General features: G+C 39.0%; 1 protein-coding gene across 13 annotated transcripts in view; it reads right to left on the bottom strand.

Annotated features, from left to right (window-relative positions):
- Window positions 1-24,810, bottom strand: part of cadps2 (Ca++-dependent secretion activator 2) — a 669,949-nt gene that overhangs the window by 142,947 nt on the left and 502,192 nt on the right. For 7 of the 13 annotated variants that reach the window (XM_073059126.1, XM_073059121.1, XM_073059123.1 and 4 more), the window contains exons 14-17: window positions 18,485-18,586; window positions 10,216-10,279; window positions 6,055-6,178; window positions 5,675-5,695 (exon numbers count right to left, since the gene is read on the bottom strand). In XM_073059126.1, coding sequence (XP_072915227.1) covers window positions 5,675-5,695; window positions 6,055-6,178; window positions 10,216-10,279; window positions 18,485-18,586 — 311 coding nt within the window. The remainder of the gene's footprint in view (window positions 1-5,674; window positions 5,696-6,054; window positions 6,179-10,215; window positions 10,280-18,484; window positions 18,587-24,810) is intronic. The other 6 variants (XM_073059130.1, XM_073059134.1, XM_073059132.1 and 3 more) reach the window with 2 other exon arrangements.

The raw sequence follows: 24,810 nt of genomic DNA, 5'->3' as shown, positions 1-24,810 counted from the left end.
ACAGGCCAGCTAGACCACATAACAAGGCCACAGCACCACTCAAAAGATGCAGCTGAAATGATAAACTGGAGAGAGTGAGACTCAAGTGGTTGATGCAAATGATCAACCTTGGAGTAAGTACAAAGATAACAATACTTTTCAGTATTTCTCAATACAGTCTAAAAGACTGCAGTGTGGGTTCAATACCGCCACTGCCTGATTGACATATTTGAGGGGGCTGTCAATGGGGGAGCGTTATATAAATCATCCAATTCACAACACAAAAAGGAGTATGCACACACCTTACTGCATTTTGCATTCCACCCTCATAGATTTTATAACATCTGTGGAATATTGATTGGGCACATCACTATTGAACAATGATGTGCTTCAGAAATTCTCCCTGACAGCCCCTGGATTACAATACTTGGACTCCATAACAAGTTAGTTTTAATTGCCATTTTAAATTAGCTGTGTTATTTTGGAATAGTCTTCGAAGAATGCTTTTTAAAGTTTACTTAAAATTTTGACCCATACTGTGACAATGGGAATAGGGGAGTAAGAGGTTTTGATCTCCAGTGTATCTAATTTCACGTAAAAAAGAACAAAGGTATATTTGCCTGGAAATGTGATTGCATAAACACTACTATTTTCATCACCGTGCAATTGAAAACAGATTTTTACATTTGAGTTATTTTGCATCATTTTGAATATTTAATATCTGATGTAACTTCCCATGCAACACTCTTTTTGGATCACTGTGTGAGGATTTGTCTTGTGGGTACTCTCGGTGAAAACAGTCTTCATACCACATTTACAAATTGGGAACCTTGCAATGATCATCTAAATCACTGGCAAAGTACTCCTCTTAAGAACTTATTTCCAGCACCATATCTAACAACCATGCCACTGAAATCTCCCCAAGCACAAATGAATTTTGATGTTTAGAAGGTGGTAAAATGTCCAGGCAATTATGTCCTTCAACTTGCAGCTGGTCATGGTTTGGAAACAAAAGTGGAAAATCAGCTCAGAGGTAAATTGCTTATTCAATATGTGATGAAGAAACAATTACACTTAAAAAGTTGTAAGTGATAAGTTCTGATGAACTGGAGCTAACATATTATATTTACACTCCTAGGGCTTTCGATGTGGTGAGTTAATAATTTGGAAATTTTGAGTCTAGATTAGAAATCAGGTCCCATCACAAGTAACACAACAGGCCACTATCAATAGCACTGGGTAAAAGCCTAGAAAATGATCAAATGCCCATTTCTTGTGGGATAGCTGAAAGCTGAAAAGCAACCTGAAAGGTGGGCAGAAATAAATATTAAAGGAGGAACAAACCTTGTTAGGTTTGGATCAAAAGGATGAAATGAAATTGAAAGTAAACAGAATAAATATACACTAGAAAATTTAGCTTCACATCCAAAGGTCAGGCAATTGGGTTTTTTACTTCTTTGTTTTGTAAGAATAAATTCAAACAGTTGTTCAATAACATTGACCTGACTTGCTTCTGACTGGTAGTCTATTGGGTTACTCATATAAAGTCCTCGGAGTTACAGAGCAGAAATTGGCATTTTGGCCCATTGATTCCATGCTGACCATCACACACACATTTACATCAATCCCATTTTGTTTTACCATCTACACATTTCCACTCCACCCCCCACCCCAAAAAATCTCTCATACTCACCTACACACTAGGGTCAATTTACAGTGTCCAATTAATCCACCAATTTGCATGTATTTGAGATCTGGGAGGAAACCAGAGCACCAGGAAGAAACTGACCAATCGCAGGGAGAAAGTGCAGAGTGCTCAGGTCAGATTGAACCCTTCACTCTGGCACAGTGAGGTAGTGACATTGTGCCACCCGAGGAACTTTAAATGGACCTTTGCACTGAATTACTAGCAGCAGCAACTGAGACAGGTTCTTTCAGTTTGGGAAGTGTGGATGATGTATTAAAATTGATTATGCATTAAAGTGTAGTTCCAGAATCTTGGTCTCATGATAGGTAGCATTGTATGTAAATTCAGTGCACTTTCAACGTTTTCAATGAAACCCAAGCCCAAAAGAGAATATATTTTCTACTATAAAATACTATCTCAGCAATGTATAACTGTAAAGCCTTTGTTTTCACTCATGGCTACAATGTCATATGAAAATTATCACCAGACTTCAAACAAGAGTCATTGTTTGATGAATCTTTATAAAATCAAATTGTAGATCAACCTAATTTTACTGTATGACTTGTGTGGCGCGTGACCAAGTGGATAAGGTGTCGGTCTAGTGATCTGAAGGTTGTAGTTCTAGCCTTAGCGGAGGCAGTGTGTTATGTCCTTGAGCAAGGCATTTAACCACGCATTGCCGTGACGACACCGGTGCCAAGTTGTATGGGTCTTAATGTCCTTCCCTTGGACAACATCGGTGGTGTGGAGAGGGGAGCCTTGCAGCATGGGCAACTGCAGGTCTTTCATACAATCTTGCCCAGGCCTCAGTCATCATCGAAAATCGACGGACAGCCAAAGAAGACTGTATGACTTAACTTTGAACAGCATGTACTTTGGGAGTCATACTTCATAATAAAGAGGCCTGAATTTAGTGCCCCCAAGAAGGATCCCTCTCTAAAGCTCCTGCCCTAGTTGGCCTAGACTTCCGTAGTGTTTTACAGCTAGAAATTCCTCAGTTCCCTGTTAACAAAGTTAAAGCACATCAGCCCTGTCACTTCAGACATTGTTTTTAATGCAGTTCAAAGTTTGGCCAGTAAAGCAATGCTAAAATAATATTAGTTTTAGTGCTTCCGTGGCAAGCCCTCTCATATCACTGACATAATGTGCATTATAGGTACATGCAAATGGCAGTATGCCATAAAGCGCATCAAGCCAGTTCTGCCACTCAGTGATCATGGCCAAACTGTCACCTAACTCCTTAAAAATGATTATACCTCATAATCCTTCGTAACTTTCATAAACAGAAACCCAACAATCTCAAGTTCAAACCTAGCAATTAATATAGTGCCAATTGTTGTTTCAAGTGAGAATTTGAATTTTTTTTAACCACCTTTGGCAAGTAGAAATGTTTTGTACCTGCCCTGGTTTCAATGTTTATGCTACAGGCTTATAATCTCCAATCTGCAATACCTACTTCTGTCAATTTACTCTATCAGCCCCAATCCAAATCTTGATAATTCATTTCAAACTATCCCTTAATCCAAATTTTCAGGAGTAATATCCAGGTTTATACTGACCTTGTGCCTTGTAATTTAACATTTTTAAATTGACTTTTTGACTTGTTGCCTTCTCTCAGTTTTCCTCTCACAACGCATTACTCTAAAATCTTTTTATTTTAACTAATGCCTGTTTCTCTGTATATTTTGTACATTGTAATAAACACAGGGAAAAAAAAGGATTTCCATGTTTTAAATCCCTTTAATTGCATTGAATTCCTCTGTGGAAAATGTTAAATGAACCTTTTTAAAATAAGCTGGATAATGAGGGAGCTGAAGGAGTGAGCAAAGTAACATTGCACAAACCTGTTAAGTAGCGAGCTATTGAAAGGAAATTAAATTTATGAGTTTAATCTCACTAATGGATCAAAGTGTGAGCTAACACTCATTAATATAGTGAAGCTCTAATAATTAACATCATTTGATAACATTTTTGGCTTTAGCCAATTAGCACACCCAAGTCATTTTCGTATACCACATTATTCAACAATTTATTTTTCATGGTAGATTCACGTTTACTATATTTAGACCCAGTGTGTTTCACCCTGTACATCTCATGAGATGTTGTTAATATGCCCAACTGTTAAATCTCAGTAGATTTTGCTCAATTATACGTCTCCTCAGAACATCCTGTTTACCAATGAATTATAAAGATATGCTTTAATTTCAACACCAACCTTCATGCTAATATTAGGAACAGTATCAATCCTTCAATAAGGGCCCAGACAGACCTGCTCCTCATTGCTATGCAACTGGAAGTTTTGGTAAACACACACCTCAACATCTATTCATCACAAAATCTGCAGTTCCTTCTCAATACTATAAGCTTCCATATATTGTGAGGAAACTTGCTCTTTTGTATGTTTTTTTCATAGCCCATCAATTCAATTTTACCTTCCAGATATGCCAGTGATACTCTGGAATCCCTGAAACAAACGTTTACAATTTTATTTGGAACTACACAAGTTTACGTCTATAACTGTCAGAGGCAGCCTGGTGCTTGCAAGCTATTTTTCCTCTCTACTACAATGCTGAGTGCAATGATGGAGAACCAATTTGCTGCAGCTCCCCAATAAACCTGCACATTTGAACTTGCACTGGGTTCAACTTGGCTCATAGAACACCCAGGAACAAGCTCTTCAGCCCTTAATGTTGTGCCGATCCAATTAAAGTAGTAATCAAATGGCCAACTAAACTAACCACCTGCCTGCACAATGTCCATATCCCTCTATTTTCCTCACACTCATGCGCCTATCAAAATATCTCTTAAATGTATCTGGAAATTGAAAGTTTTGCTATGCTGAGCAAAAAAAAAAATTAAATAAAAATGTCCCTTAGTTGGTGACTTCAATCCATTCAATGAAAAGGATATTAGTGACGGATGTGGGTAAGTTTCAAATAAATTGCTGTATTTTAATTGCATAGATATCTTAAGCAAATTTATTCAGTAATTGTAAATCATATTTTCTTAAAATATGTAAGTTACTATTTACTATTAAATAAAGAATATTAAAATAAAACACTAATCCATAAAAAGTTAATTGCAAAACCAATAAAACATTTAAAGCATTTTACCACTAATTTATTACCATTATCACTATTCCGGTCTACCGATACTGCTGATGGAGAAGAACAAATTTCGCTAGGTATAACCTTGCCCAAGTTTAATGAGTGCATTGCCAAGGGCAGGTGTCAGGGAACTGCCACAGTTTTGCAATCTGTTGCCGGTTGGCCGTGGGGCATATAGAGTTGGAGAACGGTTGGGCTAATTGCAAGTGAGGTGCTGGAAAGTTCAGAACTGCAGCATCCAGGTGAGTTTGTAGGGAGATCCCAAGTGCCGGCAGCACTACAAGAGGCAGATAATACTTTCCTGAACCACCCTGCCGTCTACTTCAGGGTACACCAAGGATCAAGTATGAAGGATCAGCTTTATTTACCATATACATTTAGTGATATCAGGAATGTGCTGCAGTGTGTTGGGTCAACATGCAACAAAAACAACAGCATTCAATAATTATAAAGAATAAAGATTTATAAAATAATTAGTTACAGGTTAAAATGGAATAAAATATGCATAATCACATAAATACCAGCATGTATTTATAATGTAAACAACAACATAAAATGTGATCTATAGTGTTTACGGTGCATTGCAGTGACAAAGGAGAGGGTAGGAAGGCTAACTAGAATAATTGATCAGATTAACTGCCTGGGGGAAAAACTTTCAAAATATCAAGATGTTTTTGCTTTAATAGCCCTGCAGCACTTTCCATAAGGGAGCTTTTGGAAAAGGCACTTTGCAAGGTGGATAATGTCCACAATGATTTATGCATCAAGGTATTAATAATAATCCTAAAGAAGTTAAAAAAAGACTTGCTGAACTATAATCTGGGAGAAACATTGGCGAGATATTGATTGATTGAATTTGTTTAAGAGGAACAATCATCTATTGACGCATGCATCCATTTACCTGGTTCCTTTCCATTAGCTGCTTGAAGTGGCAAAAAGGGAATATAAAGGAGAGAATGTAAATTAGTTTATGATTAAAAGGAGACCACAAGTTAAGACCATGCAAAAATAATTAAACAATTTATTTAGCAAGGTTTCACAAGAGACTGGAAAAGTGAAAAGCCCTGGTGAAAGGTTTTCAGCACTAGAAGGAAATGCTGTGAGGCAGATTAAAGCCATGAATAGAAAAAGACACTGCAGTTCACCAGTTGAGATTTTAATGAGACATTTGCATTTGCAGAAGGTTTGCTCAATGGGAGAAAAGATCTGTCACAAAGTGTTTATTTAATGGACCCAGTTGTCTCTCTCATCTACACAGATGGTTATATTAAAAGCACCAACCTTCTATTTTGGCATATTCCGAAAGGTGAGAGTAATTGATCAAGGCAGCTTTCTCCAGACACTTCCGCACCACTTTCTTGACGTCTTCAGGTGGCACTGGGGTGGCTATATCTTTCATTAGTACCTTTGTCAAAGGAAACAATTATTCCGATAAAAATTAATAAGTTGAACTCACAAGTTTATTGACATTATATGAGGATGATTCTGGGAATGAAGGGGTTAACGTATAAGGAGCGTTTGGCAGCTTTGGGCCTGTGCTTACTGGAATTTAGAAGAATGCATGGGGATCTCATTGAAACCTACCGAATGTTGAAAGGACTAAATAGCGTGGACATGGAGAACAGGTTTCCTGTGGTGGAGGTATCTAGAACTAGAGGGCACAGATTCAAAATTGAGGGATGACCCTTTAGAACATAGGTAAGGAGAAATTCTTTTAGCCAGAGACTGTAGTAGAGGCCAAGTCTGCGTGTATACTTAAGGTGGAAGTTGATTGTTAGCTGATTGGTCAGGGCATCAAAGGATATGGCAACAAGGCAAGTGTATGGGGTTGAGTGGGATCTGGGATCAGCCATAATGGAATGGCAGAGCAGACTCGATTGGCTGAATGGCCTAATTCTGCTCCTATGTCTTATGGTCTTATGGACATAAGGTAGATTCAGTTCTTAATGTTTTTGTTTGCAGGCTTATAGGCAAGACATCTAGTCAAACCAGCTCACCATCTGCAATATTCATTTGCTACTTTTCCAATAATAGCAACTCCCATTTGTTGACTCAAATCTTCTTTATTCCTTAAAGGCATGAAGGCTTCTTGATCCCCAGTCATGCTTTCAATCTTTTCCCTAGATTTGTATTTGTAACCAAAAATTTCCAACCTACAATTCCTATTTCTGTTTACTAAGTCTTTATTTTATTCTTTGTGAATGTTTGTGAAGTAATCATTCACAAATAATGATCACTTGTCCTTGAATCTTGCACAAATCATAAACATAAATTCTTCCCTTATATTCTTTCTCACTCATAATTTGTCCACTAGTTGCTTAAATTCAGGGATTAACCAAAAAACTGAAGGCACACATTCTCATTGAAATCTGAGAATCAAAAGTAAAGTCAGTATTCCAAATAAGCTATAAACAGGACTAAACACAGTTTTAAAATTGTTGTCATTTTATTGTATTTCAAATAGGTGTCTAATCCAAATAGCACTAATCTAACATTGGAAGACAAAAACTGAGACATTGTTGCTTAAAGAAATAGTCATCATCATGAATTACTTCCTTTCAGGGGTATTAAATCCAGGGCAGTGCATTTCATTGGTGTAGTTACTTGAGAAAAAGGCAGCTAATAAATATTAGAGATCCTGGAAATCCAGAGCAATCCACGCAAAAATGCTAGAGGAACTCAGCAGGTGAGACAGCGTCAATGGAGAGGAATAAAGAGCTGGCGTTTCAGGCTGAGACTCTTAATCAGGACTGGAAAGAAAGAGGAAAGATGCTGGACTAAGCAGGTAGGGGATGAAGGGTGAGAGAGGAGTGCTAGCTGGCAGGAGATGGTTGAAAACAGGTTAAAGGAAAGATGACTGGGTGGGGGGGGGGGATGAAGTAAGAAGCTGGGAGATGTTAGGTGGAAGAGGTAAAGGGCTGAAGAAGAAGGATTCTAATAGTAGAGGACAGTCGGCCACGGGACAAAGGAAAGAAGGAGGGCTGTCCGAAGGAGGTGATGGGCAGATAAGAAGGGGAGCCAGAATAGGGAATTGAAAAAGATAAATGTGGGAGTTGAAAGAAATTACCAGGTTAGAGAAATTGATCTTGATACCATCAGGTTGGAAGGCTACCCAGTCAGAATATGAGGTGGTACTCCTCCAACCTGAACATGGTCTCACGGTGGCAGGAGGAAGAGGCCATAGCCAGACAAGCGAGAATGGAAGTGGGAAGTGGAATTGAAACGTACAGCCACAGAGAAATCCCACCTTTTGTGGCGGAAGGAGCAAAGCTGCCCAGCAAAGCGGTGGTCTCCCAACCTACGCCGGATGTCAGTGATGCACAGAAGGCCACACTGAGAGTACTGGATACAGTAGTTGACCCAGACAGACTCACAAGTGAGCCTCATCTAGAAGAAACTAGAGGTGAGAGAGGAGGTGAATGGGCAGGTGTAGCATTGGTCCCACTTGCAGGAATAAGTGCCAGGAGGAAAATCAGAGGGTAGGGATGAGTGGACAAGTAAATACAGGAAGTGGAGAGAGGTTGGGGGGTGCTGGGAAAAATGTATTTCGTGATGGGAACCTATTATAGATGGCAGAGTGATGGATGGGATATGGATTAAAACTTTGGCTTATCTCTCTGTAGAATCCATGAAGAACAGGATTTGATGATGCAGGAAAGGTGCCCCAAGTCTCAAGCCCTCATAGTCAGTGGCAGGATCAGTTTCACAAATAGAGTGATGTGTGAATTTTACATATCAGTCCACAAAAGCCTCAACTTCTATAGGAATTTTGGCTCAACCTTTTCCCTTCCAGCAAAAGTTTCAAGGGAAGAATTTTGAAAATGTTCCTCAGGAAAATAGAACTCATGGCTCTACTTTCAGGAAGATGCAAACTGCATTTTCTGGAGTTATTTATGAAGGTAAAAATCATCACCATTTGATCCAGTTTCTGTCATGATAAGCCATTTATATTGGTGACATCATCACATGCAGGAAGCACAGATGGGATATAAAACCTATGCGCTCCTTGTCTGTTTTCCAGCTGGGTGGGTTTCCAACATGAAATAGGCACAAGCATTTCAAAACTTCATTTTATGTGCAATCAACAAAAAAAAGACAAAAAAGGGGCCAATTTCCATGTGTGTTTCTCTAACACTACCAGCTGAGTTCCACCATTTGTTAATAGTGAACACTGTACTGTTGGTCTGGGTAACCCAGGTATTTAAGTGTAAGAGGGTAAGAACTCTGAAAAATGTTAATCCAATTTATTGTGCTCAAAGATACAATCATTGTACTAAAAGAAGAGACTTTTCAGATTCAGATTCGTTTATTTATGAAATGTACATTGAAATATGTTGCGAAAAGCATTGTTTGCATTATCAACGAACACAACCGCAACTGGGTGTGGCAACACTTTCAAACATTGCCACACAAACTTAGCATGAGCTAACAAAGCAAATATTAACTGGAATAAAAGTAAATTGGGAATTTTCACATTTAGCTGAAGTACAACTTGGTCTCATTTTGCACAACCAATAGACAGATTGAAGATATTCTTTAAGGTGCTCAACTCTTAGAAAGTATCTGGTCAGCCACTAAAAAAATATCTTCCACAAATGACAACCTTGAGCATTCTGGAACACCAATTATAGTTTCACAGAGTTATACAGACAGAAAAAAAAACAGGCCATCTGGCTCGCCACGTCCACATTGATCAGTAGAAATCCATTCATATTAATCCATTCTTTCTGCACTTTGCCTGCAGACTTTGATGCTAGATGATTCAGTACTGAAGCGGGGCCTTAATCAACAAATCAAGCATCCTTTTCCCTCCACAGTTCAGCTTTATCTGCTGAGTTTTCTCAGCAGTGTCGTTTTTGCTCCAGGTTCCAGTATCTGCTATCCATTGTGCCTGCACTTCTTAAATGTTGAGAGCAACTCAGCTTCCACACTCTCTCAGGACAAGCATTCCATGTACTCTGGATGTACAAAGTCTCGCTCAGATCCCTTCTTGATCTCTTACCCTTGGTAAATTTATGTCCTCCAGGACACGTGGGTCCATGTTTTCCTCAATATTTCCTCGTACTTTACTGTTCATGCATATATCCTAGCCTCATTAGTATACCCAAAACACATCACTTCACATCTATCAGGATTAAACTCCATCTTCAATTCTCAGATGTTTTCAGAAGCACATTAATATCACACTGTAGCCTAACACTACCCTGCAGGCTGTCAACTATTCCACCAAACTTTGTGTCATCTATGAACTTACTGATCTTGCCTTCTACATCCACATCCAAATCATTCATATGTATTGCAAACAATTCTGTCCTATTGCTACCAAGCTGTTTAAACTGATCTCGGTGGTACAATTATTTTTGAACTAGTTTTTGTGGAGGTAGATATGCAATAAAAAGCATGTAAAAGAAGCCAAGAATTGATGTATTTCATTGCACTTACCCTTTCAAGCAATGAGAGAGTGGCTTTGAGTGCACCTTCTGGTCTTCCAAAAGGGAAGCAGTATCTAGAAGAGCAACAGAAGATTGTGATGAATAAAGTTAAACAGCCATAATAACAAAGGTCTGGTCAGACTTAAACATGGCTTTTAACAAAACTTCCATGTAATGGGCTACACCAGCACTGAATCACCAAAGAACAGATTGTACTTGATTAAGATAAATTACATTAAATTTATATTTGTATGTGTGCAACAGAAAAGGTTTTTTACTTTGAAAAATCAAATCAATGACAATTAAAGTCTATAAGATGTACTTTAAAGCTAGTTAAGAAATTGTTAAAATAGTTAAGGATGACATCTCAGCATCCCAGGAGACAGAATGGAAACATGGATCTAAAAATAATTCACAAATTGGAAGATTAAGTTGTATAAGATCATGCAGTTCAATGATTGATTAGAGCTATGAGATCTCTTTGAAGCTCTGCTACTGAACGTTTTTTGTGTGTATTCAAATGTTCACTCACAGCCATTAGACTATATCCTTGTTTTACTGGGAACCTTCACATATCAGATTTATTTCTAAACATGAAGTGTCGACCCTGTTTGTCTTGTAGACAAAAATCAGTAGCCCTTCCAGGAAACACTGCAGTATTGTATTCCTATTTGTGACACGTGTTCTCACTCCTGGCTCCCTGTTGCAACTATATGTCAGTATTTAATGCCTTTGGATCAATCGGCCCTTAGCGCACATAATGAATAACCAAATAACTATTGTGGTTATATGTATCAGATGAATTTACAGAGGTAATTAAAAAATATATAATATATGTACATTAGGAGCATGAACACCACATGAATTTGCTAGCAATTTCAGGTTGGTCAGATAAATTGAAAACATTTGTTAAATATAACAAAAATACAATATGCAGATAAGATGGGAATTGAATGGTGAGGATTATTTCATTTAAAGTGTATTTTCAATGAATATTTGCAGATGGATATGTTTAACATTATAGCAACCCAGTCAATTACAGTGTCTAAAAGATATAGTTTCCTGCAATGTTAAGCTTCATCATTTGCACTGAAAATATTTGCATATGTAGTCAAGAAAATTGATGCTTTTCTGACATCAATAACATGGTTTTTATTCATATTACAAACCACAACTGTTGATACATCTTCATGTGATTTATACGATTATTTCTCATATTGTAATGAAGACTTCCATTGCAAGCTGCATAGAAAGAACCTGCCTATGAAGAATGCACTTTTGTACACTTCATTTGTTGCTACTTAATTGATTGATGGAAAGATATAATAGAACAGACAAAACTCAGTGCACTAGATTTTGGCTTTATAAAAATTTTGTGCACATCCATGGGTAGAAAATAATAAAAACAAATCAGTATATATTCAAAAAAATACATACATGAACCTGCAATTTACTGTATGTCAGAATCAATTAAATATATGTCAAGAAAAATTACTCTGCCAAAACTGATATTGAAGTGTCTACTTCTATAATAAGGACTCAGTAATTCAATCAAGTATATACCAATGATTACTTGTGCTTTATTAGCAACCCTTGGAGTATGAGCCCATTAGTAAAATAACCTTAATCAACATCCTCCATCCAGCTCTGGTTAATCTTTCTTCATATATCAAGCAACAAGTTTTACTGTTGGTTCCCTTCCTCCAGTTTGGTTTTGCTTTTCAGATAGACATAATCTGTGTTTTGTTTAGACCATTATTTGCTGTCTTGGGCCCGGGGGAGATACAATGTCAGACAGAAAGCCACAAATCCCAGGGAATACCTTTCCTACGGCAAATAAAGGAGATCCCAAATGTGGATGTTCTGGAAGTTGTTCAACACCTGACGATTATGCAAACAGCACAGCTTATTTTCGGAATGAGATTAATTCTTGATCACACAAATAAAGTCAGTGTTTGATATAGTTCAGATGCTTTTCATTTCATCCACTGATTTCCCAACATTTCTTCAGTTTCTCCTGACCTCAGCATTTTATCACTTTTGCAAATTGATACTGCAAATATTAAAATAATTCGGTGTATTTCACCCATAAGCAAACTATGTCCTTTCAAGACATGCATTGGTTGTGAGGGATTTGTTGAAATAAGGAAAATTCTGACAAGATGACTGGCACTATATAAAGACTGCTATTGAATAGTGACTAACTTTAAATGTATCATAGTTCTTTCTGTGGCAGCATTTTGACCTGAAGTGTTGCCAATTCCTTTCCTTCTACATATGCTGCTTGACCTACTGTGTTTCTCCAGCAGATTGTTTGTTGCACCAGGTTCCAGTAACTACACTCTCCTGCATCTCTACCATAGAGTTTCCTCTTGGTTTTCCTTGACTCCAATACCCCACCACCTTCGCTTCATCTCCTGCCCCTTCTACCTTTTAACTTGCTTATAAAATATTAAATCTCTAACAAGTTTACATGCAAGAAACATATGTTTCCTTCTCTACATATGCTTTCCAGCACTTTCTGCTTGTACTTCAGATTTCAAACATCAGCAGTATTATACTTGATAAACTATTACAGATTTTGTTTCAGCTTCTCATTTATTTGTAAAGGGCCCCTGCATTGTAATCTTTCCTTAAAGTGACAACTTCCCTGATCATTCTCTGCTAATGTGAAGGCTAATCTGCAACTTGCAGATCACGAGTGACTATGACAAAGATTCCAAAACCTATGGATGTACATTTTGCTGGACAAAATTGAATGACTTAAACTCTAACTCTTCGAGTAGAGGTTGGGAACTTCTTCTATGACTCAAGGATTATTGGCTTAAATGACAGCTCTCACTTTGACAGATCGCTTGTGTAGTGATGCAGAATCACAGTAAATATTTAGAAGAGAACTGGGCAAGTTTGTAGAGGATGCTGCTCTCAGTGTCCCTTGGAATTTAGGTTAGCAAGTTCCATTAGAATGTACCTGTGTGTCATTTATTTTAATGTGACACACCAGCTACTACAAGGACAAGATGAGGTATTGTCCTATTGGCAAGGAAGCCCAAAACCTAGAAGGCCATGGACCAAGAAAATGGTATTGATGAGTACTTTAATAGTCAGCATGGAAAGGGTAGGCCGCAGGACCTATTTCCATGTTGTATGAATGTATTAATCTCTGATAATTGGAGGCCAGCTTTTAATACACTGACTTTACACACACTTACACATTCTGAGTACACACAGATGGACTCTGGTGACCTTATGATCATTGCTGTCTCTTGGAATGGACATTGACTGTCTTTGTGGACTGTAGGGAAATATACCAGATTTTAATTTTCCATATGTTTGGCATGGATTGACTGCATTGGCCTCATTACATTGCTGGACGTGTATTGTACAACTGCAACATTCCTGAATGAGACAGGATCAATTGTCTAATTGCATTTATTCAGTTTCTCTCTCTTGGTTTAGAACAGCCAGTTAAAAATTAATCCCTCTTCAGAATATTTTTCTAAAAACTAATGAGGCAGTGAGAGTGAATTCATTTTTTAAAAACTCTTGCTAATCTACCATGCCTCCAACGGCCACAGTTAACATTCCCAGCTGCAGACAGCCTTTCTATCCCAGAATGACCTTAGATATCCCAGTACAGAGGCTCCACTCCTAACAGCTGGCAAGGCTGGGGTTTGGGGTGATGCCTTTATTGGCTATTGAAGTTGTTGTTAATTTTGCTAATTTTTAAACATGTTTCTCATTAGGAACATTTTGAATTTCGGAAAGCTGAAAAAAATAAAAATAACTAAAATTTTAAAGATCAAAATTAACCGAATATTATAAATATTATGACAAAACAAATTTATCTTTAAAAAGTAACATACTCTCCTTTGCCTTGTTAATCTTTACTCTACAATTGGCACTGAAATCAATGGGGATTCAGACTCTACTAGAGGCAGATAATCTGAGAGGCAATTCCTTCAAAGTTCAAAGTAAATTTATTAGCAAAGTATAGACGGAACCAAATACTACCTTGAGATTATTTTTTTCTTGAAGGCATTCACAGGAACAAAGAACTATGATAAAATCAATGAAAAACTACACACAAAGACTGGCAAGCAACCAATGTGCAAAAAACAAACTGCACAAGTACAAAAAAAATCAATCAAATAAATAAAGAAATAACACTGAGAAAATGTGCTGTAGAGTCCTTCAAAGAGAATCCGTAGGTTGTGAAATCAGTTCAGTGCTGAGGTGAGTGACGTTATCTACGTTGGTTCAGGATCCTGATTGGTTGAAGTGGAATAACTTCTCCTGAAATGGGTGGTGTGGGACCTAAGGTTCTTTGGCTTAAAATTGGGGAATCCCAGCAAGACTGTTGTAGCAAAAAAAGTGACAGAGAAAACTGACTGATCTGGCCTTCAGAATTTATCTGCAATTCCTGACATCTTTGTTTCCTATTAGAATGGCGGATGATAGTCAGCAAAATCTGATCCATTAATTTAAAAGTACAAAGGGTGAGTGATGCAGATAAGTTCCATTTGTGCTTGTCTCACAGCCTGCTGCCAGGTTACTGAGGAATACAGTCAGTACAACGCAAGGCATTTAGATTGAATCTGCCAGTAGCTGGTGATTTTATTGAAATAGCAAAAATCCATTCATTTGACACAAAATGTTGAATTTAAAGAGGGCCCCAAACTGAAGCTCATTTTCTAAAGATTACTGAATTGCGATCAAATGAGCAGAAATTGAGAAGCACACAACATTCAATCCTCTCCAATTCACACTAACTCTTTTACTTGTAACGATTGCAGAGACTGTCATTATTTTAAATTGGACAGAGAGTCTAGTGTTGGCTTAATTGCCAGGGTAAGTGCTGGAAGAGAGGCTTGTCAATTTAACAGTACACTATTAAGCTTATCATTCTCCCGTGCTATGTGGCTTTGTAAAAATAGTATTTACATGAAATGACTTTGGCTGTTACTTTAATATATACACTAAAAGCCTTCGTTAAAATACTTAATGAAGTAATTTGTATGAATGTATTAAATGCTTGTACACTAATATTCTGCTCTCATCTCTAGGGTTACAAGCTAATCAGAGATGAACAAAGTGACAATAGATAGATACATACTTTTTCAGTAGAAATGTAAGGAATCAGATTAATTATCACTGACATATGTCACAGCTTTTTACAATTCTGTGCATTGGAACCTCCATACTGGGCAGTGATGCAACCAGTCAGAATATCATCATTTACTTTAATGTCAGTGAAATTTTGTTTTAAAATGCAGGTGCTGGAAAACTAAAAGAGAATCAAAAAAGCTGGAAACACTCAGCAAATCAGACCATCATACAACGGCTGAAAATGTGTTAAGATGCCACGTGAAAGCAACTTTCAATTTTTCCTGAGAAAAAGTACATTATATATTTTAGGCAGCAGTAAACACAGCACGTACAATCAGCTTGCTATATCTAAAGCTGGATGCAAGTGAACACAAGATTCAGAACAAGAGAGATGACAGACGCTGGAATCTGGAGTAAAAAGCAAACTGCAAGAGGAAGTTAGCAGGGTTAAGCAGTATCCGTGGAAACAAAGAATTACTGGCATTTCATGCCAAGACCGTACATCAGGACTGTGAGAGTAGAGGGTGGGTGGCCAATATGAAGAGATGAGAGGTGGGGTAAGTTGGTGGCTGACGTGTGATAGGTGGAATTAGGTGAGATGATAGGCAGATGGGGCCAGAGGTTGAAAAGGTAAACAAGAGGCTGCAGATGTTGGAATCTGATAAATAAGGAATGTGATAAGTGGAACCAGGTAAAGAAGGAGAGATGGGGAAATCAAAGCAGTTGGGAATAAGATAGGAGAACTAGAATGCCTAGGGTGTGGGTCATAGGTAGGTGGAACCAGGTGGGGGAAGAGAATGAAACTCAGGTGGGAGGTGGTGGATGGTGGTGAAGGCGGAGTGTGGGGGAATCGGAGGGGGCCAGAAGGAGAGAGAATGGAGCACAGGGAAATGGGGGGGAGGGTTTGTGGTGCTATCACACGTCACGAGTAAGAACATGATTGGACGGAGCTATGAGCACGTGCAGAAATGACGGAATGATCTAGAAGCGTGTCAGTGTTAAAATGTGGTTGCTGTTCACTGTAAATAAAAGTTCTAGTTTTAATTCTTCCAGAATATGATTTGTTCTTAGTAGCCCACAGTACGTGTAAAGAACAAAACATGGTGTCAGAAGTCGGTCTGGAAGTATAATTCGTTTTGCTAACATGGGAGAAGCAAAGATAATCGAAAAAAAAGAGCGTGAATTTTTTCGTTATTTGCTAACAGCTTAAAGAATGGAATTTTTTTAAACCCCATCGACACTGCAGCTGACTGGAAATGTAGCTGAAAACTGGAAAAGATTTAAACAGCGTTTTGAAATTTATTTATCAGCGACCGGGGAGCAGATAATAAAATGGAGAAAACGAAAGCTGCAATTCTACTCCACGTGATTGGGGACGATGCAGTTGAGGTACATAACCATTTTACTTTTGAGAATGGAGATAATCTGAATCTAAAAGCAATAATCGACAAATTTGATGCATTTTGTATACCGAAGCGCAATGTGATGTATGAACAGTACAATTTTTTCAAATGTCAGCAGAGATCTGGTCAAACGATTGATCAATTTGTTACGGAGATGAAAAACCGCAGTAAAGCATGCGAGTTTGAAGAGCTTACAGACTCTCACATTAAAGAGAGATATGTTTGCGGCATTCGGGATAATGGTCTGAGAGGAAGATGGTTAGAACAAGATTTGAATTTGGAAAAAGCTGTGGCACTCCGCAGAGCTTTGGAGACTGTGATGTCGCAGGCTAAAGAGCTTTTTATCAAGAACGGCAGTGTAGCCGCTGTAAAGTGCAGACATATTAGAAAAAATAGTGAAGTGACAATGAAACTGACAGAGAGGAAGATGTCATCTGAAGGAAAAAAACTTTGTGATCGCTGTGGGCGGCAGCACCGACCTAAAAAGTGTCCAGTGTATCGGAAAGGGTGCAACAACTGTGGTAAGAGTAATATTTAATTTTTCACACTGTTGCAGAAGTAGAAAAAAAAACACGTAAATGCAGTGCTTGAAAATGAGTTTTATATAGATGTGCTTTGTGAAAACAAACAAAGTAAGAATGACTGGACTATTCCATTGGAAGTGAAACAAAACATTTTTTTGTTTAAGTTGGATACTGGAGCACAAGTAAATGTTCTTGCAGAATCTGAGGTTAATGCATTAAAGCCAAGACCAAAGTTACATTGGACAAATATAAAAGTGACTGGGTATTCAGGTGCAGACATTCCAGTTAAAGGAACATGTGTGGCAAAAGTATCACACAAAGATATGGTGCACACGCTTTCGTTTGTGGTTGTGCCTAAGAATGTACAGTCAATATTGGGTTTATCTGCCTGTGAGTGACTGAATTTGGTGAAAAGAGTATTAGTCCTGGATAGTGACACATAGTCAGAATACGGTGACTTGATGAGAGAGAGAGAACAGAATTTGATTCCAACACGGCAAAAGTAAAAGAAGTCATAAAGAAAAATCCCAGACCCATCCCTTTGTTACCAGCATCTGACAAAGCATTGCCACCAAAACCAAACTTGCCGGTACAGTACAATACGGATCTGAAGCCAAAGAGTGACAAGAATCAGGATCCAATTGAAGAAGTGAAAGTACAATGAAGGAATTGAGACGTTTTATTGAAATGATGAAGTCTCAGCAAAAAAAAGGGATTACACAGTTAATGAATGAATTGAGATTTCTTTGCAAAGACCTCAAGAGCCAACTTCATTAACTGATGCATTAACTGATGCAGACCAGACGAAACATGAAATTAATAACAAAACACAAGAACTGTATGAACCACTTAGAAGGTCTACTCATGTTCATAAACCCCCAGAAAGACTGATAGAGACGTGTTAAATTATGCATTTGTTTTGATTAATGTTGCTAATTGTTTTTCTTTTTAAGGAAAGGAAGATGTGATAGCCCATGTCACGTGTAAAAACATGATTGGATGGAGCTATGAGCATGCGCAGAAATGACAGAATGATCTAGAAGCGTGGCAGTGTTAAAACGCGGTTGTTGTTTGCTGTAAATAAAAGTTCTAGTTTTAATTCTTCCAGAATATGGTTTGTTCTTAGTAACCCACGGTACGTGTAAAGAACAAAACGGGGGGGGGGGGGGGGGTATCTGAAATTGCAAAATTCAATGCTCAAACCTCAAGTAAGTCAACCGTATGCAAACAGAAAACTGGTTACCTGAAGTGAGTGATTTGATTCTCAAGAAGGTGTAATAGTCTTTCTTTAATCTCATTAAATCTTTCCTTCTCTTCAACTGTTACAGTTCCAATTCCATCAGGCCTGAAATAGAGAAGATAACACTACAGAAAATTACACAGGATTATGTAGCAGGTGTAGCACAAGCCATTTGACTCCAATTGTCTATACTACAATTTATGCTTCACTGGATCTTCCTCTCATCTAGGTCTATCAGTGTAACTCGCTGTTTCCTTTTCCATCAAAAGGTTATCAAGATATTGTCACCCGATGAAGCCCATAGAGTGAAGGGTATCTATGCAAACAGCTGTTAATCCAGGACCAGCATATAGCCCTCAGTTCTGGCTATTTATCCAAAGGGACCACTACACCAGTAATAAATCGGCGGAAGATAATTTCCCTGCACATTTACGTGACCCAAGGGCATTTTGAACGTTAGCCAAAAATATTCTTCAGTGGGCACAACATACTTTTCCTGTTGAATGTGAGCTCGTGCTGTGATAGAAAGCCAAAATGAGGGAGTCATTTCTTAATTCTAGCATCTTTAAAATGTCAATGTAAATTGAAATTTGTCGATTGTATTTAGTTTAGTCTCACACTTCACGTTGAAAAATAAAAAAAAATAAAAAAGAGGAACAAGAAAGACTGCCCTTGAGAATAACCTGGAGTTTTATCTATGAATCAGACGTGATGCTATATTTAACTTGCTGCTGCTTTAAATGCTAACAGTTATACAATCAATGGCTACAGATTGCTAATAAACTGAGGAACCTTAAAACTAACTCAAGCGGCAGCTGTTTTCCACAGCGATAAGAAAGGAAGCTGAATCCTTATCCTCTGCTAAGTGGCTGCTATACACTGGCATTGTTTGTTAAGAGGTGAAATGTTCTCATCATTGCAAAGTAAATCCCTTTTTCAGGTGCCCTCAAAAGGAAAGATACGCATGCTTCATTTAGTCATCCTCCCATCCTGAAACCTGCTGAGAAACAAGCTCAGAGTCACTTTACAAAGCTCAGAAACAACAGAGGGGCAGCCGAATAAATGCAGTTCGACAACGCTCCACTTGATTTTTTTTCCCATTTACGTGGGTTATGATTTAGGATTGGAGAGCAACCTATATTTTGAATAGACAGTAAACCTTTTAAATAAAATTGATCCAATTTATGTATTTAATCCTACAGTGTAATGTGATTTTATCAGTTTTCATGGATTAGATATTGATTAGTGGTGCTTCATTGATTAGTGGCGGAGATATGGTAAATATGGTAAATAGGTAAACATTAATGTTTACCCCACTCTTATATGACTAGTGAATGTTTCACAAGTATGCTAAAATGGACTCTTGACCTTAGAATCTACCTGTTATGACTTTATACCATTTTGCCTATCTTCGCTGAACCTTCTTTCTAGCCATAACACTTCATTCTGCATATTGTTACACCTTGTACTACTTCAATGCATTCTGTAATAAACTGATCCATATAAACAATACGCAGGACAAGCTTCTCTCTGCATCTTGATACATGTGACAATAATAAGCCAATTCCAATTCCGATGCTTTGCAAAGATTTCCATTCCAATGCTAAGGCTACTGGCCAAGTCTTGGTGACAGTATCAGTGTAGTGCAGCTTGTGGTGAAGAGAGGTGAAATGGTCTGCAAGTTCTCAGTTTCCACTTCCAGCTGTGCACGTCTGTCCTTTTAAATTTGTCTGATTGTGCTGTAGCACCTGGCACGCCTTAGGGTCACTCAGCTCACTTCCGTCTGGGGGGAGCAGCCTTCGGCCCTGCCAAACTGGATAATCAGCTTGTGTGGATGCTGTGTGATGTCCCCAACACACCAAATAACAGACAGTACACCATATGCGATTAAATGGGTTCAGTTTATAGATCTTACTAGAACTAAGTGATTAATAATGATACAATACATATGAAGGAAAAGAAAATAAAGAAAAGGTGCCAAAACTTATCAAAATCCAAACCACTTCATGCACAACTGTAGGAGCTCAATTAACGAAGTCTCCTGGCCACCATTTGATCCCCTCAGACCTCCTCGACTCGTAGCTCAGGACCACCCGAAGTGATCAACCAAGTCTGTCTTCGTCTCCACTCCTCGCCAAAAATCCTGGCCTCGGACTCCCGCTCGGGGTCCATTCTGTCGCCCAGCTTACAGCATTGCGTCCTCTCTCTCTCACCCCCTCGCTCCAACTCCCTAAAAGCCCGCCAACAACAGTTTACAGACCCAGATGAGAGAATAACATTAATCCCAATTGGTTAACAAATGATGCAATCCCCTTTATCAGCAACTCTAAACCCAAACAAGCTGCGAGAGAAAGCACTTATCATAACAAGGAAGCATTCCTACTTTTAACAAAACAAAGAAGCCATTTTGATTAGCATACGCAATAACAAAGAAACAAGAAGAAACCCCCTTACAGTGCCAACATAATAAATTAATAGCCATTAAATGTCATGTGGTGCTAAAGGACATTGGGCTGATATGGCAATGAATTAAATATTATCAGTTTCATAATAATAATTATATTATATGAAAGCTCCATTGTGATTTTCACTGGAAAAACCCTGACAGTTATTGCTCCACCAAACAACATTTGAACACTTTCCTGCTATTTTCTATAAATGCACCAGATAGGAACCACTGTGAAGCAGGAAAGTTACACAACAGTTTCAGTCTCATTGCTCAAATAAATGGACACTTCAGTGTCCAGAAAGACTTCCTTCACAAGTGCAAGGCAGTATACTTTATACTTTATATACAGCTGGAGTCACAGGTTTGTACAATCACAGCGAGGCGGCTCTTCAACCCCTTATGTCCATGCTAGCCCAAAGATCAGCTCTTTAGTTAACCCCACTTCCCAGTTGTTGGCCTATAACATCTAAGGGTATTCCCTCGTCAAATGTGTTCAAACTGAGTTCTTCTCATATATGATGATAGATCCCGTCTCTATTATCCTTTCAGGAATCGAGTTCTAGAACCCTATTCTTAATCATATCCCCTGTAAACTTTCCCCAAACTTAATTAAATTTACATATCCTGGATATAATAATCTCTTCACTAAGAGAAATAGGTACATATACTTTAGTTAAATCTTCCCTCAGTTTTCTTGTAAAGAAGTTGTTGTCAGGTCTAACTTCTCACATGGGACAACAACATCACAGTCAATCATACTTTTAGGTTACCTAATGACTTAGAAGACCACCTCCCCTTACCACCTGGTTTGTTGTTTTCCTTCACATCAGCTCATCCTGATTCTCCCATCATTCACTACTCCCAGCGAAAATTAGAATAGAAAGACAATAACTACCATCCAGCATGCATTTGGGATGTCAAAGGAAAGTGCATTCAGTGGGTAAAATATTTGTCTATTGGGAGAATCAATGGGTCAGGATGGAATCCAGGGTGTAGGAGCTGTAGGGAGGCAGCACTATCTTGCTGTACCTCTATGCGGCCTCTCTGTGTCCTTCAGCACTTTGTCCCATACAATCTGTTCACTGGGTTACATGGTCACTGAGACCACACACAGTAATTCCACACATAGCTACCTAGAGTTTGATATAGTTCTAGTAGGATCTATTTGCTTTTGCATTGATAACTAATACAGGCGAGTTTCCTGCATTCCTTAGCAACACACATAAAATGCTGGAGGAACTCAGGTAGCATCTATGGAAATGAATAAACAGTTGCCGTTTCTGGCTGAGACCTTTTTTCTGGACTGGAAAGGAAGGGGGATGGCACCAGAATAAAAATGGGTGGAGGGGAAGGAGGGTAGCTATAAGGTGATAAGTGAAGACAGGTGGGTAGGAAAGGTAAAGGGCTGGAGAGGAAGGAATCTGATAGGAGAGGAGTGTGGACATTGGAGAAAGGGAAGGAGGAGGGACTGAGGGGGTGGTGATAGCAGGTGAGAAGATGTAAGAGGCCAAGAGTGCGGAATCGAAGAAGAGGGGAGTGGGAGGGAATTTTTTTTACTGGAAGGAGGAATCGATATTCATGCTATCAGGTTGGAGGCTACCAAGACGGAATTTTAGGTATTGCTCTTCCACCCTGAGGGCAGTCTCATCATGGCACGAGATGAGACTGACATGTCTGAATGCAAAGGGGAATCGTAAATAAAAAGTTTGGCCACAAGTTCCGCTTTTGGCAGATGGCACGAGGGTACTCGATGAAGCAGTACACCACTTTATGTTGGGTCTCACCAGTGCAGAGGAGGCTGCATTTGGAGCACCAGATACAATAGACATACGCATCAGATTTGCAGGAGAAGTGTTGCCTCACCTGGAAGGACTGTTTAGGGCCCTGAATGGAGGGGAGGGAGGAGGTGTATGGGCAAGTGCAGCACTCCAGCCACTTACAGCGATAAGGACGAATGGACAAGGGAAGCACAGGAAGGAACAAACCATCTCTCCACAGAGATTGCTCCCTCTGTGATTCCCTTGTCTATTCATCCCTCCCCTCTAATCTCCCTCCCAGCACTTATCCCTGTAAGTGACCAAAGTGCTATACCTACCCATTTACCTCCTCCCTCGCCTCCATTCAGGGCCCCAAACCATTTTTACCAGGTAAGACAAATCTGCTGGGGTTGTCTATAGTGTCCGGTGCTCCCAATGTGGCCTCCTCTACATTGGTGAGACCTGTTGTAAATTGGAGGACCACTTCATCGAGCATCTCTGCTTCATCTGCCAAAAGCCGAACATCCTAGTGGCCAAACTTTTTAATTCCAATTTCAATTCTCGTTCTGACATGTAGCTCCATGGTCTCCTCTTGTGCCAAGATGAGGCCACCCTCAGGGTGGAGGAGCAATAGCTTATATTCTGTCTGAGTAGCCATATGGCATGAATATTGATTTCTCCCTCGGGTAAATATTTCCCCTCCCACTGCCCTCTTCTTCTGTTCTCCATTCAGACCTCTTACCTCTCCTCACCTGCCTATCATCCCCTGGGGCCCCTCCTCCTTCCCTTTCTCCCTTTTCTCCTATCATCCACTCTCCTCTCCTATCAGATTATTTCCTCTCCAGCCCTTTACCTATCCCACCATTTGGCTTCACCTATCACCTTCTAGCTCATCCTCTTCTTCCCCCCCTTTTTTTCTGGTGTTTCCCCTCTTCCTTTCCAGTGCTGAAAAGATGTCTTGGCCTGAAACATTGCCTGTTCATTCATTTCCACAGATGCTGTCTGACCTGCTGAGTTCTTCCAGGATTGTGTGAGTGTTGCTTTGGATTTCCAGCATCCACAGAATTTCTAGTGTTCCTGTATCCCTTTGTAACTGTACTTGTCCAGAAAATGGAACAATGCTGGATATCTGAAATGAAAACAGAAAATGATGCAACCACTTGGGCAGAATCTGCGGAAAAAGAAGCATAGTTAATACTTTCACTAATATCTGCCCTACTACTTCCAGTGATCTGTAAATACGCTCTACCCTGCTCTGCACCTTTCCATTTATTATCAGATTAGATTAGCTTGATTTGTTGTATGGACTTTGAAACATCCAGTGAAATGTGTCATTTCCATCAATGACTAACCCAGTCTAAGGATTATGCTGGAAGTAGCCCATAAGTGCCAGCAGGCTTCTGGTGTTAACATAATAAGCCCACAACTCACTCACCCAAACTGTGAATCTTTGGACTGTGAGAGGAAACCGGAGCACCCAGAGGAAACCCACATGGACAGGGGGAGAACATATAAACTCCTTACAGGTATTGGCAGGATTTGAACCCTGATCAGTGATTGCTGCCACTGTTTGTGTATTCCTTTCTTTTCTGCCCTTGCACTTCTCCAGGGGTGAATCTATTTGCCACTCTAATGATCACTTTGCCAGGAATCTTGTATCTCCCTGTACTTTTAACTTCCTTCCTCATAATCAACTTTTTTGCAAATTTTATCAACATGCAAACTTCATGAAGATGGTTCTTACACTGAAATACAAATATGTGATTACATTGCAAAACAAGCAAAGGATTTAATTCTGACTCTATCAGAATCACATCCTTCCTGTCACTGATCATTACCTCTTGCTTTCTACCATTGAGCAAAACTTTTAATTCCAATTGCCACTTCATCTTAGATCCCATGGACGTTTAATGTTCTGATCAAGTGCATGGTTAATATCTGTGTATGTCATGTCAAATGTGCTGCTGTTGCCAACTCTTCTTGTTAACGTCTCAAAAATTTCAACACATTTTTCAAACAATCTTCTCAGAGCTAAACGATGTGGCTGTCCTTAAATTAAAGATTCAACTCTCCCATTCTCAATTACCATTTCTGCTCAACCTCAGGAATGTTTCCAATAATTT

Source organism: Hemitrygon akajei, chromosome 10 (genome assembly GCF_048418815.1).
Source record: "Hemitrygon akajei chromosome 10, sHemAka1.3, whole genome shotgun sequence".
NCBI classification, from domain to species: Eukaryota; Metazoa; Chordata; class Chondrichthyes; order Myliobatiformes; family Dasyatidae; genus Hemitrygon; species Hemitrygon akajei.
Note: the sequence above shows the minus strand (reverse complement) of the source record. Positions and strands in the feature narration are given on the sequence as shown.